General features: G+C 42.6%; 6 protein-coding genes across 6 annotated transcripts; 4 read left to right on the top strand and 2 right to left on the bottom strand.

Moving 5' to 3' along the window:
• Positions 1–49: 49 nt before the first annotated feature.
• Positions 50–2,988, top strand: BCR41DRAFT_389064 (hypothetical protein; the record flags this gene model as incomplete). Its single annotated transcript, XM_022028084.1, has 5 exons — positions 50–82; positions 188–578; positions 655–769; positions 864–1,564; positions 1,668–2,988. Coding segments are annotated over 5 exons (2,540 nt in total), but the record flags the coding sequence as incomplete, so codon positions are not given.
• A 43-nt stretch (positions 2,989–3,031) lies between these two features.
• On the top strand, positions 3,032–4,838 carry BCR41DRAFT_164254 (hypothetical protein). The gene is made up of 6 exons (XM_022019675.1): positions 3,032–3,211; positions 3,324–3,424; positions 3,520–3,790; positions 3,878–3,956; positions 4,040–4,292; positions 4,393–4,838. Exons 1-6 carry the CDS (start codon positions 3,070–3,072, stop codon positions 4,663–4,665), a joined length of 1,119 nt encoding a protein of 372 aa, XP_021877846.1. The 5' UTR covers positions 3,032–3,069; the 3' UTR covers positions 4,666–4,838.
• A 715-nt stretch (positions 4,839–5,553) lies between these two features.
• BCR41DRAFT_164280 (hypothetical protein) lies at positions 5,554–7,389 on the top strand. Its single transcript, XM_022019676.1, has 5 exons — positions 5,554–5,715; positions 5,817–5,926; positions 6,016–6,344; positions 6,426–6,538; positions 6,640–7,389. The coding sequence occupies exons 1-5, from the start codon at positions 5,651–5,653 to the stop codon at positions 7,046–7,048; spliced, it is 1,026 nt and encodes a 341-aa protein (XP_021877845.1). The 5' UTR covers positions 5,554–5,650; the 3' UTR covers positions 7,049–7,389.
• BCR41DRAFT_373825 (hypothetical protein) lies at positions 7,363–8,542 on the bottom strand (the record flags this gene model as incomplete). The annotated part of the gene is made up of 4 exons (XM_022026819.1): positions 7,363–7,529; positions 7,802–7,848; positions 8,218–8,348; positions 8,423–8,542. 4 exons carry the CDS (start codon positions 8,540–8,542, stop codon positions 7,363–7,365), a joined length of 465 nt encoding a protein of 154 aa, XP_021877844.1.
• Positions 8,543–10,309: 1,767 nt separating this feature from the next.
• BCR41DRAFT_360530 (armadillo-type protein) lies at positions 10,310–14,195 on the bottom strand. The gene is made up of 7 exons (XM_022025386.1): positions 14,074–14,195; positions 13,868–13,957; positions 13,579–13,700; positions 12,139–13,492; positions 11,446–12,020; positions 11,280–11,353; positions 10,310–11,193 (listed from the first exon to the last, which is right to left on the bottom strand). Exons 1-7 carry the CDS (start codon positions 14,149–14,151, stop codon positions 10,349–10,351), a joined length of 3,138 nt encoding a protein of 1,045 aa, XP_021877843.1. The 5' UTR covers positions 14,152–14,195; the 3' UTR covers positions 10,310–10,348.
• A 1,439-nt stretch (positions 14,196–15,634) lies between these two features.
• BCR41DRAFT_284409 (hypothetical protein) lies at positions 15,635–16,255 on the top strand (the record flags this gene model as incomplete). The annotated part of the gene is made up of 2 exons (XM_022020260.1): positions 15,635–15,928; positions 15,977–16,255. Coding segments are annotated over 2 exons (573 nt in total), but the record flags the coding sequence as incomplete, so codon positions are not given.
• Positions 16,256–16,874: the final 619 nt, after the last annotated feature.

Here is a 16,874-nt window from a genome sequence, read left to right as displayed (position 1 = left end):
CACAAAAAAAAAGAAAAGAAATAAATACTCTGGAATTGTTTAATTTGTACCATGTCTCCAAAAGCAAAGAAGCAGAAAATCGGTAAGAAATCTTGGACATGACAACCAACATGTCAAGTCATATTGACTTCTTGCATGTCATGCATGAGTTAACCAGTCAATCTTGTCACTCGACTATTTACAAAAGTACGTACTACAACAGCTGTATCCACGGTAACAGTACAGCAACCACCAGTTAGTGCTCTAGCAGCAAGAAGACTACAGTTACAAGAGGCCGCTAATAAAGCATCAGCATTAGGCGACACATATAAGGCCGGGGTATCGCACAAGGCGTCGATACTGGAGGATGTGCCCTCAAATTCCACAAGCAAACCATCAACACCGGAGTCTGAAGAACATGTTGAGGTCGACAATGTTGATATCGATAATGATGAAGAGGCATCAAAAGTATCACTAAATACTGATAGCGATGATGATGGAGGGAATTCCTCCGACCAGGGATATGATGTCGGAATCAAGCCTAAGTCCACTATCAAAGACGCTGGTAACCTACCCCTATATGAGCGGCGCGAGCGCAAGTAAGTGCATCATTTGCCGGGGATTTTTATTCAGGTGCTCAATGGCTTCTCACCTTACTACTTTCATATAATATAGGTTGTTCCTTGATCCTCAGTCTATTTCATCCTTTAAACCAACACCTGACAATGTTGCCTACTCTTCTACCAAAGGAAATTCGGATATTATAGTCGTTGGCCTTAAACAGGGTGAGGTATGTCTGTTTTCTCCATATAAAGAGAAGAGTAGCATAGTCTGGATAATGTATGGAGCTCTTTGCTAACTCTTTTCATGATGACATCTTGCAGACGATTGTTTTTCAAGGATGCATAAACATCATTCCTCTTAGTGGATATGCATCGGTATTAGGCTATATTTTATCAGGACCAGGAGGCACCAGGAAAAATCCGTCTGAAATAACTCAGTCTCAATCAGCACTAAATGCATCCAACTTATCTTCAATATCACGCTTCACAGTAATATCGCCTAGAACACACGCACTTGCAGTCGTTGAGTCTATTAGTGCTGGCTCCGTCAAAAGAGAACAGTTGGTCCCACAAAAAGTCGAGCAAGCGTCATTCGAGTTACAAGAACAACTAAAGGCTTTGACTACTCATGTAGTGTTTGATGATTTTGATACTGTGCTTGCAATACAATCAGGCGTCTCCTCTGGGATTTTTGGTATTGAAAAAGTGGTGCCCCTATTCAAAGGAATTTTATCTGCCAAACATTTGCCACGTCCTCGTGAAATGGGGGATCCAGATAAGCTAGCACAGACTCGGTTTGAGACTAGTATGAATGGCTTCCATCCTATTCAAGAACCTACAGACAGCATTTCAGCAATGAAAATCCCACCTACTTGGCACGAAGCAATTCAAACACTTATTGAAGCCACTGTGGATGAGAATGGAGAGTTTATCAGTCGGCCACCAGTCTCTGTAGTATGTGGAGGAAAGAAGATGGGCAAATCAACACTTTCGCGTTTACTACTAAATCGTATGCTCAATAGGTAAGCTATTTATTACCTCCATAAATATTACCAAATGTATATAGGAAAAATTATCAATAAGAAAGAAAATTTTATACTAACTTCCTTTTTTCTTCATCCAAAGGTATAAGAAAGTCGCGTTTATCGAATGTGATATAGGTCAGTCAGAATTCACCCCTGTTGGCATGGTGGCCCTACATATAATAGAAACGCCTGCGTTAGGCGCACCGTTTACTCATCCGAGACAGCCATATCGCGCTTTCTTTGTTGGAAACAGCACGCCGAGAGATGATCCTGAATATTACATGGCATGTATCAAGGAGCTAATCAAAACATATTATAGTGAGGTGACGCATACACAGACTTGGATGGATGCGGATGATATCGATTATAATAGTAGTGTTGAAGACGAACATATACCATTGATCATTAACACACAAGGATGGATCAAGGGAATGGGGTATAATCTTTTGCTGGAACTCCTGGACTATACAGTGCCTTCGCATATTTTTGGATTCCATTCTCCATCCTACAGCGAATCCAACTTGCCACAGAGTTTTTCATCCACCTTGAAGAGCCGGGCATTAGAAATCAGACACCCGTGCCCCACGATCTTTTATGTTGAGGCAGTGGCCCTCGGCGACGAAAACAACATCTCCCCTTTCACAAAATACCATCCTGCAGACCATCGAGCCCTTGCATTGCTTTCATACTTTTACCTGAAGCAAGGACCAGACTCAGGACTAAACTCAAGCAGCGGAGATCGCTTAATATGGGATTTCACACAAGCACTTGTAGTACGGCGGCCATGGTGCTGGGATTGGAGTAATGCCAAAGGAGTTTGGGTTCTGTTTGATCAAGTACCTCCGAGCCAAATTTTGCACGTCCTCAATGCAAGTCTCGTGGCATTGATCGGGGACAAAGAAGAGGCGAAGAGCAAAAAATGTGACAGTTCTAAAACGGTTGACGGACAGCACCCTCATTTGACAAACGATGACTTGGCTAGACAGATCAACTACTTTCCAATAGGACAGTATCCTCCTCCTCCACCCGAGTATACGACTTGCCACGGTCTTGCTATTATTCGGAGCATTCAGCCCTCCACTCGTACTTTTCATATTCTTACACCTATCCCTCTATCTAAGCTGAAGAAGTGCAACGGTGTCGTCAAAGGTGTAATCCATATGCCATTGCACGCTAGTCTTGACCACACAGTAGACTCTAGTACGGTACCAGGAGTGGCTGGCGTACCATGGAAGAAAGTACCATATCTACACTATGAGACGCCGCTTGTAAACTACGAAGTTCATACAGCCAGTACAGGGCAATCTTCGCCCCGTCTTGGTCTTATATCGCCACCCAAGATCATTGGGTCAGATGCAAAAGTAACGCGGAAGAATCTTGGGCGAAAGAGGCTGTTGTAGACTTGTAATTTTAAATAAACAGTCATAATAATAATAACAGTTTAAGAACACATGCAATGCTGAACATGAACTAGGATCACAATTCGTGAACTGCTAAAACACATGAATGATGTACAGCCGGACATGAAATCTGCGGAGGCGACACAGAAACAATGCCAACCAAATCTTGGGCATTCCTTTCTAGTTCTTTTCCAGGCCAATCGATCCGCGATTCGAAAAGCAATTGTCGATATTGATCGTGAAAGTATGTCGTCAGGTGAACCGCTGGAAACTGAGTTTTGGAAGAATCGCAAATTGTGGTATCACATCAATGTTATTGAAGACTTGGGAATTGACAGCGCTTGGTGGATCAATAGATGTTCTCTCGTCTGCCCTAAAGGCGCTAGTGGAGCATATTGACACCAACAAGATAGCCACGGAGCGGGCTGAAGAGGTTTATGAGCCATTGCTGGATAAGGTAGTAAAAGGCATGAGTCTTGCATTTTGCGACACTGTGGATTTTTATTTTGGATTGGCTAATAGATGTTTTTTCTCATCATTGGTGAGTAATAGATTCTGAAAAAGTCAGGAGAATCAGAAAAACAGATCTCATTCCTATTGTTGGACTGGATGATTTTATGGTGGCCTCATAGGGAATTGGTAGCGCGTGCTCTGAGCAAAGAGCTAACACTTTCGGTCGAAAAAAGACGCAAGCTGGCCGTTTTGTTGGCCATTGAGCACGCATTACATACACAGGACTTCTGCCCGACAAAATCCACGAAGCGATGCAGGAATGACCTGATAACAAATAGTTCTACTCAACAACAACTGGCAGCAAATAACGGTACGAGCTTAGGATATTTGACATGATGAGTGGCGCACGCTACTTTAACAATTAATGAAGAATCTAATTGTTGTATTTGTAAGATAGTTGGAGGTGAGCAGTTCCCCAACGGACAATTTCTACTGGATTGGATTAATCCGCTATTGCACATAATCCAAAATGACACGTACGTACTACGAATCCTCTAGTGTCTCTAAAGCATGTGTAATGGCCACTTTCATTCTTATACACTAAAAAGTAAATTTATAGACCAGTCAACTCCGAAGGCAACCGATATATGACTCGTCTCACAAGTCTCGCTTTAGACGTGGCGATCCATGCATCCAAAATCTTTGCTGATGAGTATTTAATCAAAATTCGTGACTTGGAAGAAGAGCGCAAGAAGAACCTTGTAATGATTGTAGATCCGGACGAAACACAAAAGCTCTTGCAATCAGTCCATGGACGCTGTTTCTTAAAAAGCATGCAGGCCATGCATGAAATCTTTACAGAGTATCAAACTGTATGTATATGTAGTAACGAGTCCAAAAAAAAAAAAAAAAAGAAGGGGGGGGGGGGACTTACTATTGATTAACAATCATATGCTTTTGTATATTTTATAGTGGAACATAAAAAGAAATGAAGCGGCATCTGCAAGTCTTTTAGACACTCTGGATATACTGTCTAGTCTCAACAAGTGCTGGAAGTCAGGAGCAGTTGTGTCCTCATGCCATGCCTTCACTTCGTATGCGCAGACATGGAGCATTATTTCTTCCATTCTCATACAAAGGAGTAATAGCTTGATACCGTCATCATTGATGGATCAAGTAAATAGATATGTGCAAATGGTATGCTGTGGCGTGTGTGAGAGTAAGCACTCACTTGTGTGGATATGATATACGTTAAAAGTTCTAAAGTCAATATTTTCCTCAGGAAATCCATCCATATCAAAAACTTGTCGCAATATGCACCACTTTCGGACTCTGTAGCCCATCAATTACGCTAGATCAACTTTTTAGTGCTTTGAGGGAGCCTCTTGAGAGTGTTTTGCATGCATACTTTACATGCCTTGAGGTGAGTGTTCTGCCAATTCATATGGCCGTACGATATTACGATACAATAAGAAAGTAGACTTACTTGGTAAATCTCGAAACCTTGAAAATGGCGGAAAGTAGCCCAATATAGATCAAGTATTCGGACATAACAGCGCGCTAGCCCTTCAAAAAGCGCTTGCTCCAAATATGACCGATGTGGGCCTTAAATCTATGAAATCGTGGCTAGTCACTAGTTTGGACACTCCACATAAAATCACAATGAAATTCGCTCACCTATTAGCCCATCTGATTACATTCTTTCCAGCGCTTCTTGTTCGGGAACTGATAGTTCGCCTTCAAAGTAGCTCAGATCAAAGCTTCTCGATGATGAATGAAGTCCGGGTCTACAATAGATTATGGAATTCTACTCAAGTTGTTAAGGCACTGGCGGAAATGAATTTTTTTACAACTCTATCTGAGGATGAGGATCAAAAGTAAGTCCTACTTCTAACCACCTTGCTCACTCATTTCTTGTCTGCTTCCACCATTACTGAGTATGGAAAAGATTTCAGTTGGAAGATGCTATGATAGACCTGCTATTGATCGATGACGTTAAGATCAAGATGACAGCAAGCTCTTTCGTTGTCTCAATTGGTATGTCTCTCTAAGCTCCTTTCAATCTTCAGCGGAAGGATTTAGTATGCTTTGAAAATAGCTATGCCAGGCTGATATTACTGCTTTATATAATCTAGTGAACCCACGCAAGGTCATTGGGATACTTGTGAGGAAGCTTACCTCCGACGATAGCCAAATCCGCTCAAATGCTGAGCTAATTTTGATTGACTATATGCTATCTCAAAGTAAGGGCGGATACGTTGGCGATGGGTTTAGTTGGTTTATAGAGTATCTTCGGTAGGGCAAATGCTAGTAGCTGTCTCAATGAAATGGGTATATTCCTCAGCTCCTCTATATGCATCTCAAACATATCCTAACTCTCTGCTATGATTACTTAGACGAGGCCTCCCAAAAAACATCCCTGTGCCAAACTCTGGCTGCAAGATCAACAGTCCTGCACAACTCGTTTTAAAATTCAAGCAAGCTACAGGAATATCAGCCGACCATGGTAGGATTGGGTATTAGAATTCATCTGTATGTCCTCGAACTTTCGGTGCTATTGATAACCATTATATCTTTCTCCTTTCTATAATAAAGGGGATATTCCTCTGGATGATCTACTCCGTGTTATTAAGAAATTAGGGGAAATGATCCCTTGCGCAATTTGGAAAAGTTTTATTGATCGAATGGTCATAAAAACCTATGGATCCCCCTCTGACCAACTTTTGATCCGTGTTTGGAATAATCTTGCTCCATCGATCGCCGCGAGTACTGATGCTATTGTATCACTTTCCACTGCCATTCTGGAGATTATGGAGCGCCAGGGAGTATTAGGAGAAGATCTTCTAGAAGTGGCTCTGGAAGTTACCGATGAAGCGATCGATGACCTTCGTTTTGCCCGCCTGTCGCCATTGTTGGTTCTCAAGGTACTGTGTGAAGACTGCATTTGTAGGTCCTTTGAGGCTTTAAAAAAGAGAGATACTTATACACTCTGTATGCTTCAATAGACAATTCCTGCTCACGGATTCGCACGTGAGTATAGGAAGTTGAATAAGCCCTCTGGTGTTGACAACGACGCAAAGCCCATTCCCGAAAAGATGCGTTTAGCTTTGGCAGAACGGTACGTATCACAATGCTTTTTCTCTTTTTTTTTTTTTTTTTTTTTTTTTTTTAATAAAAAAAAAGTTATTAATACAGTCTTTTTGGGTGGTTGTGATATAGAATCGACAACCCACTAGAGTTTAGCATAGTCAGAACTCTCTCCACAGCAATTACTCACAGCATGTTCCCGGATTCTTCATTGGAGGCAATATATACGGGTATGAGTAAAGTGATCGGATTGAAACCCTTACAAGTAGATCAGCTTGATTTAGCTGCAAGTCGGTCCTGGCTGTTTGCAATGTATGATTGGATTGTGAATTGGAATATCCAATCCGATACCTCGGAGCAAATCAGCAAAGCCTGTCAATGGATTTACCGGATTATCACCAACTATTTTTATCCGATTGTGAGAATTACTTCTGAACAAAATGGTACGTTCACAACTGCTCCCCTTGGTCGAATAACAGAATCCGTAAAAAAGTTTCTAACCGCACTGCTACCTCTTAGTATTTATGAGCGAGCTGTATAAGTTACAACTCGGTATTGTTGACGTACTCTCAAAGACCATATTGTGTACGGCTCCATACAACAGCGGTTGTTTTTCCAAGGGTTTGGAGCGGATCAGCAAGGACTGTGATACTTCAAGCGTAAATGCACCAATAGATGAGCTTAGGGGTGATGAAGTGATAACCCAGGCAGAAAATAGCATATCTCCAATACCCAGTTCACCTCAGGATCTGTTGCTAGCCATCTTGAGAGACATTCTCTCTGTACTTACGGACGTAATTATCAAGGGGAGCAGATCCAACTTGCCCTCAGCGCTCTGCTTAATTAATGTACTTTTCATGACGATGCAAAGCCTGGCATCCGGGTCCACAATTGGATCCCAAGCGACAGTAAACCATCTCTCTCCAGCCCCGTCTTCAGACTGTGTACCGTGTCGCCTAATGGATCTGGTTTCCCCGACCCTTGGAGAATGTGCGATGTCATTTCTTCGTGATAATACTCTGCTAGTTAGTAAAAAAGAATACTTGCCGTTAATTCAGGGTTGTATACAGGTCCTTTACACAGCTGCTAGTGCTATATCTACGGTAGGAGGATGCACTGTGTCAAGGGAGACCAGTCAATGGGCTATGGATGTCGCAGTCCTTGGGATTGAAAGTATTGAGGAGACAATCGCAGTTACCTCCCTGAAGTTACTTGCAGCCATTTCAGCAGCTCATGTGGTAACAGCGGAGGTATTGACGGACTCCAATGAAGCTGCCATCCGGCGAGGCCTTACGCGGTTGGCGCAGTCGTCGAGTGCAGCAACTACGACTGAAACGATGGCTTTCATCAATAAAGTATGGGAAATAATTGAGTGACCCGATTCTTCGCCCACGACCGCTCCAGTCTAACTGCTTTATGAAGTTCATTTCCTCATGATTGTTTTACTAGCTGGGAATATTTTTTTTAGAAGGGTATTAGACATAACTTTTTTTAAAAACAAAATGCTTCTGGACCTGTTCTTTATATGTTGGCGAATGCAAATGTGTTCAGCTGTGGGCAAATGTTATGCGAGGTGTAACACAAACAAACTTTAATTTCACTCGGTCTCTATTCTATATCGGGCTCTCATCCTTCGTATCCTTTACGTATTATTTTTTACGTTCCATTTTTTAAACATTCCCCCTACATCTAGGCATGCAATAATTATACCATGCTTGCCATGAACCAGCCGAGCTCTCGAGCATTGCAAAGGAGCCTAGGCTCCGGATCATCTCGCTTGTGTAAATATGAACCTCAGGTTCCCTTTCACAAAAGCACACTTCCTTACTTCCTTCATGCGGCTGTTGTCGTCGGTTGCTATGGTCTTATTCTTGGTAATGCTCATCCTGATCGCTTAGAGTTAACGATGTTTTACTTCTCTCACTTTACCAGGAAATTCACCATGAAAGCCTTTTGAAACTGTCTTTGTTTCTCGTGGCCATGTTACCAATTGATGTTGCGCCCAGCAACGATGCTGAGACCGCCACGGCTTCATTGGATGAGAAGGACCACCATGCCTATCCCATTGAAAAGAGGCGCCACTAAATACTCATGTACTCAAGACCAAGGCGACAACAAAAGCAAGCATTTGCATCTTCTTGGTGTTCATACATTTAGAGCTAACTTGTTTATATGCACATCTACCGGAGGAACCGACGCTGTCATCGGCGGAAGTGGTGCTGGCGCTGGTGTTATCGTTTAAAGGTTCCGTTTCGCTGGCTTTATCGGCGGTCGGGGCTGTGGTTTATTCAATGAAGGGATCCATTAATGAAGTGGTTAATCTCGGTAAGTCATACGACAGCAATGGTGAACGAGATTGCGCGTCTATTTTGCGAATGAAGCCTGAGAAAGGCCTTACCCATTCCTTAAGGCCGCTGAGTTTTCCATCAGTGTTAGGTGTTTACTCCATCTGTCCGTAGTGAGCCTTCTCGCTATCCGTCATCAAGACCCAAGCCTTCAAGCTTCGATCACCAAACAACTATCAATTCAATCCAACTCAATTCAATTCTATTCAAAAAAAAAAAAAAAAAAAAAAAAGTTTTCTACACTGGCGTCTCTCTCCATTATTATAAATGCTTTTGTTTTCACTCTTGCTGCGATATGAAAAAGCCTTTTACCTTTTTTATCTTTTTTTCTCCCTATTGCATATTTAGGAATTCACCTAATTGCTGATCTCGCTATTGGCTCAGTGTAGTGTTTTCACCGGGAAAATGTACTTATTGAAGTAAGTAGCCAGTTGTAGGATTGAGTGAAATTCAGGTGGTCCAGTTTCCCTTTGGTCACAGCAGAGCGAGAGCTCCGACACGTGAGTAGTAGAAGCTTTAAAACACTCTTCAAGCTACACGTCGCTGTACTAGATTATCGATGTGATCACCAGTTACCATCTTATCTCATCACAAAAGTCCTCTAGCGCGATACAAGCAATAATTTTTGGCATGAAATGCATTAAAAAGTCTATCTGAGGAGTATGGCGATCAACATGAATCATATGGATAGGAAAATGAATGAGAGACGTCCCTTTATTTATCACCTCCTACTGATTTAAATAGGGGCGAAGGACAATCCCTAATTGATAACTAATAATTGATAAGTAAAGTTACTATTTACATGTGACTGACATGTCACACTATCCATGGAGGTAATACAGAACAATGAACCGTTTGTTTTGGTACTGTACTAAGCGTTTCTATTGTTTTAACAAAAAAATTCGCGGGATATTGACTCAATCTTGTTTCCTGACGTGAAGCTCGATGCCGTCCTTGCGCTGATAGGTCACAGATGCTTAAGTCTATTCAGGATGTATATTTACATCTGGTCGAGACGGCCCATTGTGAGCTCGGTCTATCTGTAAATGATAAGATACTGGGTGATGTTTTGGCGATGCTATACGGTGGTTTTGTTAGAACCGGCGAATTAAAGAGAGACTTGCCTTTTGATAGGAACTATATTGCTCACTCGTGGTTGTGATTTTTTTTATATATTTTGAAGAACAAAAAAAGGTCAGGCTCCATCGGTACGGCAGGAGGCGATAGAAGAAAAGTAAAAACAGTAACAACAACAACCAACAAAGAAAACAAAAATCATCCAAACCATCCAAACCAATGAAACAGAAGTGAATAAAAGCCAAAAAAAAAAAAAATAAAATAAAATAAAATAAAAAATAAAAAAAATGCCAAAGATAGCTGAAGGACTTCGATCAACCGATTAAGGCATCCCTAAAATATGCATCAAAGCCGACCAAGGACCTTAGATCAGGTTTTCTACTGGTTTTATTGATTAAGTTAAAGATTTCTCCTAATGACTATTGGAGATATGCACTCAAGGGGGATGAGCTAATATTCAACGCTGGGAACTGTTGATTTAAGGCTTTGATGATCTCAATCATCTCTTGACGCGTATGAGGTTTGAGCTCATCCTCCTTAGAAAGAACTTCTGCGAAAATGGGCAACAACGATGTCAAATTCGCGAAAATCCAAGAGTTTTGCGAACGAATAAGAGAGAATAACAATTTGTACACTGGTTCGTTCTCCTCATAGTCGCGTTTCAATGGCAAGGCCTGCATAAAGACTGGGAGGACTTGGTCCAATGGTACCGCATTGGGATACTTCATGATCATACGAGCGACAGCACCGCATGCATTGTCTGTAACATTGTCCAGGCTCTGGCCTTGGAATAGGGGGTATAAAGTAGTCAAGAGTGCTGGATATTGGGTAGAAATGTCCAAATTAGTATTTTGGCAAAGGGCACCAACAGTGTAGGCAGCGTTACTTCTGACCTCGGGCTCCTCGTCACTAAGTCCCTTAAGAGCGATCGGGAAAATGACTTCTGTGAACTCGGTGATACCACCCAGCATGCCAGCAGCAATCTCGCCTAAGCAGCCTATGGCCATCGAACGCTCACTTGTAGGCTTGGTTTTCTTGTAGTATTTTGCAATATGAGGTACAAAGACCTTGGCGTATGGAATAAAGCTTTCGCCCAAAGCGGCTGCCAAGGCACCAACCAAGTCCGAGGCAGACGAAATCAGCAACGCATCAAACTCTGCCTGCTCATCCTCATCCAAGAGACCTTCTTCATCAGCGAGCTCCTGTTGACAATATGCCTTTTTCTCAAAAATCAAATTCAAGTGCTCAGCAATAGTAGTGATATCTACGACCATTGAAGCGAGGATCTTCGTATTAGTGAATGACTCCACAAATATAGATAAAATAAATAAATAAATATATAATACATACAATTAGCAACTACACCAGGACCACAAAGCTTGACAGTTTCTACCATTTCCTGGCAGACTTGAACAACAACCATCCTAATCATTGTAGAAAAAAAAAATAAGAATCAGGGTCAATGGTTCATATGAAGGTACATCCAGAGGGCAACTATGACCAAAGTATTATTTACTTGTCATCCTCATCTTCCCAGATTGTAAGGATGGCAGGCATAACCAGCGAGTTAAGCTGAGCAACATTATCATGAAGAGGGATCGCGACAGGAAGCCCAGCCTTCCATTCCTCACAGTTGGAGAGCTTGTAGAATGTACGCAGGAAATTGAAGAGTGCACCACATGAGGCCTTACGGACTCCATCAGACATATGTGTGGTGAGGTTGATGAGCTCCTTTACGCTAGACTCAACATAGGGGAGGAATGCGGATCGAGTATGCTGGAAAAATTCGCCGATAGTATCGGCAGCGACCTCCTTTTCGTCAGCGATAGCGGAACGGAAGACGTAGTTCAAATCCTCCGCCGTATCCTCGCCGTCATCTTCACCCTCGCCCTCATTGTCAAAGCGAGTACTGTTCTCATCCAGTTGACACGATGCAATCAATTGAGGCATGATGCCCGACAAATAAGGCGAGAATTCGTCCTCAAAAACCTGAGCGATTCCAGCAAAGAAGTAATATCCGCACTCTCGGAGACGAGTGTTATCAAGAAGCAATCCTTCCATGGCCAAGTTCATCAAACTATTCAAATGAGGCTAATAAACATAGAGCAATAGTAATTTTAGCAGAAAAGGGATTAGGGCTGATGCTTGCATATGGCATAAAATGTTAGAGGGTCTCGAAAATTAGAAAAAAAATATTAAGTCGACTTACTCTGAAAACATCTTTGCCAACAGATGCGGCTATAGCGCCTAATGCGTCAGTGGATACGGCGCGAAGCATAAGCTCATCCTCATTAGAGTGTAGAGTCATAAGATGCTGAAGGCGCTTAATCACCTCAGGGAAGTAAGGAGTGAATTCGGGTCCAGAGGCATGAGCAGCGCTACCGATAGCAGCAACAACAATAGCACGAGTTTCGCCCTGAGCGTGATCAAGCATGTGCAACAACTTTTCCATGAGAACAGGGAGATATTGAAGGATATTCTCCCCCAGACCCTCTAATATAGCGTCCAAAGCATTGCAAGCCTGCTTTGTAATTTCAGGGGTGGGTTCGTTCATTAAATTAAACACCAAAGGCAATAACTTGGCATGGTTCTCGGCGATTTCCTGGTCAAATTCCTCAGCAAATGAGCTCAGGGCCATGCATGCGGCACGACGAACCTCGGTCTCAGGGTCCTGAAGACCAGCACAAACGACCAAAAGAAGGTCGTTGAATTTGGGACGGATAAAGTCAACAGTACCCTCAACCAAAACAGCCATGGTAACCATAGCAGCCTTGCGATATAAGGGTTCAGCGTTAGCCATATAGGCAAGGATGCCTTCCAAAGCGACAGGGAAAACTTGCTGAGGAGGAAGGTTGGTGGCCAAAGTGTTGATGACCTTGAAGGCAAGACGAGCAGGAGAATCTTCATCTTGATCCTCAGGCTCCTCCTCAGCAGCGATCGGCATTAAAGCCTGAATCATAGGAGCGACTAGCTTGAGGCGCTGAATCTTCGTTTTTTTATAAACAGTAGCCCACATAAGGAACGAAAGTCCCTGGACGCGTAAAACTGGCTCGTAGGACTTGTTGGCCCCAATGCTCAAGAAGAACTGGATAAGGTTTTGAACATGTTTTGATAAAATGGGGATTTCAAGCAGCAAGAGGCCGTCAAAGACGTCGAAGCACTTTGTAGCTGATTCTTCGTCGCCATCATTAAGGCATTGCTGAAGAACATTAACCATGTGTGGGACGAGCTCCGAAAACATGTTGATCTCGTCTTTTTGATCCTCCTCAATGAATTCTGCCATTTTCCCCAAAGCCTGGACAGTGGTGATGCGAACGATAGGAGAGTCAGGATCGACAATTGTACGGCTGAAAAGCTCAAGGAGTTGGCGCAAATTGTCGGCAAAGGCATCGGTGACTTCGAAGATGGCGTAGATGATGTAAATTCCAACTTCACGATGACCAGCGTTTGTGCTGTTGGAGCACTGGAATAAGAAAGCGAGGAGTTCATTCCAGGTCATGGCAGGAATCTCAATCCTTCCAACTGTGGCAATAACACGTGCTGTGGAATGACGAGGGAGTGGTCTAGAAACAGTGATATAACGTTAGGCAACAAGTCTGATAAGTTTAAACTTTCTTGTTCTGCTGATAGTACCATAGATCAAACCTACTCTTGTTCATTTAGAATGGTCTCCAAAAGCTTTGCTTTGACAGACGTGCGAGTCTCCTCCTCCATCTTGGACCACCAGTTCGAGATCTGTTTGCGAAGCTCGACAGCTGCAAGTTGACGGATCTAGTTCAAAAGAGAAGTAGGTACGAAGCAAATTTATTCAGACATAAAATACTAAGCCATTAATATACTCATGATATATAAGCACTGCATGCACTCTCAAGCTGCTGACACTGGATGTTGTTACAATGATAATGATAAAAATATAATGAACGAAAATAGCTGCTTACCTCCTTCTGCTGAGAAGTTTGGATAATATGAACCAGAGCAGGGACGCAATTAGCGTCGGCAAAGAACTGATTGTTCAATGCCTTGGTAGCCTAGAATCACAAGACAATTTCATGTTGAGTCTGGATCAGTCATTGTTTTTTTGAATGGATCTTCCGAATCAAACATGAGAACATCCTGTAAACTGTTTTGAATTGAAAAATAGTACCTCCTTGATCTGGTTGCTGTCGTTAGAAAAGAGGACCTGCTGCAAGGTTTGCTCAAGGCCGGCGACGTATTGATCCATGCTGGTGTTTACGGAGGAGGAGGGGGAGGGGAGAGGGAGGAAGAAGAGGAAGAGGAAGAGAAAAAAAAAAGAAAAAAAAAAAAAATAAACTTTTGGAAACCCGCCACCATAAACAGATTCCAAAAAAAAAAAAAAAAAAAAAAAAAGATGATTAAATTAATAGTAAATTGTATAAATAAACGAATCAGTAAGTAACGTGATATAAAATAGCTAACAGCTGCCACCAACCAGGCACAACAAAAGCTGTGCCCAAATGATGTCCTGCATGATTTTGTACGTGTATTGCGGCATTTAGTCTAACTCGGTCTCTTTGTTTCATGAAAATGGAAGTCGAAGACGAGATTTCAGTTTAATAAATGAGGACTGACTGATATCATTCCCTTGGCTTGGTTTTTCCTGCTTTTCTTTTTTTTCCCTCTCTGGAACCTTGCCCAGCAAACAGCAATGGCGCCGTTAGTGCTTTTTTTTTTGCTCACACACAAACAAAGCTTCATCAACAGCTCCTCTCTTCTTTTTTTTCTTTTTCCTTATCTTTCTTCTCCACATTCCCCCACCCCCTTCCTTCCTCTCCTTCACCCGAACGCTTTTCTTTATTACTGCCTTATTCTTTTTCATCAACATTCACAGTCTTTTATTACTCCATCTCTTTCTTTCTCTCTCTCTTTTTTTTTACACACACGTTCACACATTCATACCCTCTCCAATTCACATAACAATGTCGGCGCTACAAGCCCCAACGTTGTCTTTTACAGACCTACGCAAGAGACACTCACCACTGGATCATCCAAGGACCTACCCAGGTTACACTGGCTCTCTTGCATCGATTAACGACGAAAATGATCTTGAAGCCATGATGACTGACTCGGCCATCGCAGGCACTCCCCCGTTAGATCCTCAATCGGACTCGGGTGAGGACGATGATTTGGAAAATTCAGAGTGGTCCCCTGTTACCCCCATTGATTTCCATCCCGCGTCAACCCTTCAGCGTAAGCGAAAGGACTCTCAAGAGCACCCCACAGCCGTCCATTTACTCGACCGTAGCCAGCGCCAGCAAGAGCTTGAGCAAGTTTCTGCTCCGGCCATGAGTAACTATGGAAAGGGTGCCCAAGGCCGTCGTCCAACTGTCACTTTCGATCTTGACATGGGAAATCCTTCATCTAAACCCCTCTCTAGGGAAAGTGCCCGCCTCATACTAAAATCTTGCCAGAGGTCAAGTCATACTCGTGTCAATGATCATTATGAAGAATCAGTCGAGAACACTCTATCTGGCGTCCAATTCCAAGACAAGACGAGTGCTGGGTCTGAATCCGAGTCTGAGTCTAAGGATATACACCTTAATGACTCTATACTTCAGGCGGAGAATGCCCTCCGTCGTGTATCAATCTCACCCATTCAAGACGATGATTCTTCTACAGCTGAACAAGCACAGGACCCATCACTGAAGGATGCGAGTGATGATCCCCAAGAGAACATTCTGAACCACATTTATACAGAATCTGCTCCGCAAGACATGCTGGTAGCGCTATTTGATCGAAGCTCTGAGCTGCAGGAGCTGGCCACTCGTAATTCAGAGTTCTTTAACTTAATGTACAGTAGTCTTCCCAAGGACAGCCGAGAAAAATTCAAGTCTTTGCTCTTTCAGCCTCGAGAAGCGCTATCAGACAGAGATTGGATGCATTCCATTGCCGCTCACCTTGGGCCCCTACCGCCCTGCATTCTTGAAAAGTTTAAAGGCATCGTCGGCTGGATTGGCCCAGAAGATGACGATGACGCAAACGTACTCTGGGGTGAAGATGAGTACGGCTATCGAGATTCTTCGTTTGAGAATGTTCAAATTAAATGGCTGCGTGATATAGAGGATTTCTCTCTTGAGGATTTCCAAGAGTGCTACCCTCAATTTTTTATAAATGCTCGAGAGCGTCTCCAGGGACGACGCATGTCCCATGGTGGAGATCAGCGAGATCATTACTTGATCTTTTGTGAAACTCTGGGCCTCACACGACAGGATCTCCCCTGCGATAATGCTTGGACGAGACGCATGAATGGCTGCCTTGACAAACACCCCGAACTCATGTTACAGCTCAAGGAAATTATTGCATACGAGTCTGGATATGACTAGCCTATAATCTATCTGGAGAATTGATTTTGAAAAAGTCCCTTATCTTTTTCCCTTTGCCAACTACGCTAATTTGTAATTTTGTCCCATTTTGTCCCATTCTATCCCAGAATGCTCGCTCACTATCTTATTGACTATCCCACATGATGTAAAATATTAACCTCAATAAATACCGTTCGATTTCTGCAAAAAAAAAAAAAAAAAAAAAAACTCACGGACCCATGGAACTGAACCAGAACATGATTTATCAAACACCAATTTAATATGGGCTTAAATTTTGGGAAGAGCCCAAACCACTTTGCTGGCTTCGTCATCCAGACAGAGTATCGATTTTCTTCTCGAAGATTGGTCATTTAGAGACGTTGATGACGCCTTGCTGTGAAAAGGCCATGATTTAGGAAAATAGAAAGAAAATTAGGTGCTCATGAGAAGATGTAACAGCAATTTCTTCTATCAAATACTCGAATAACACCAATTGTCATCTAAAGTCTTTCAGGATTGTCTGCGCCCTTCAATATCTGCATACATCAATCACATCATCAAGTTTTGGAGCAAATTTAGCGTGTGCAAGTTAGCTCTGCTTTTACGTCAGTATTCTTGTTATTTT

The sequence above is a fragment of the Lobosporangium transversale genome (genome assembly GCF_002105155.1).
Source record: "Lobosporangium transversale strain NRRL 3116 chromosome Unknown BCR41scaffold_43, whole genome shotgun sequence".
Lineage (NCBI taxonomy): Eukaryota > Fungi > Mortierellomycota > Mortierellomycetes > Mortierellales > Mortierellaceae > Lobosporangium > Lobosporangium transversale.
The sequence above is the reverse complement of the archived record's forward strand: the minus strand, read 5'-3'. Positions and strand labels throughout refer to the sequence as shown.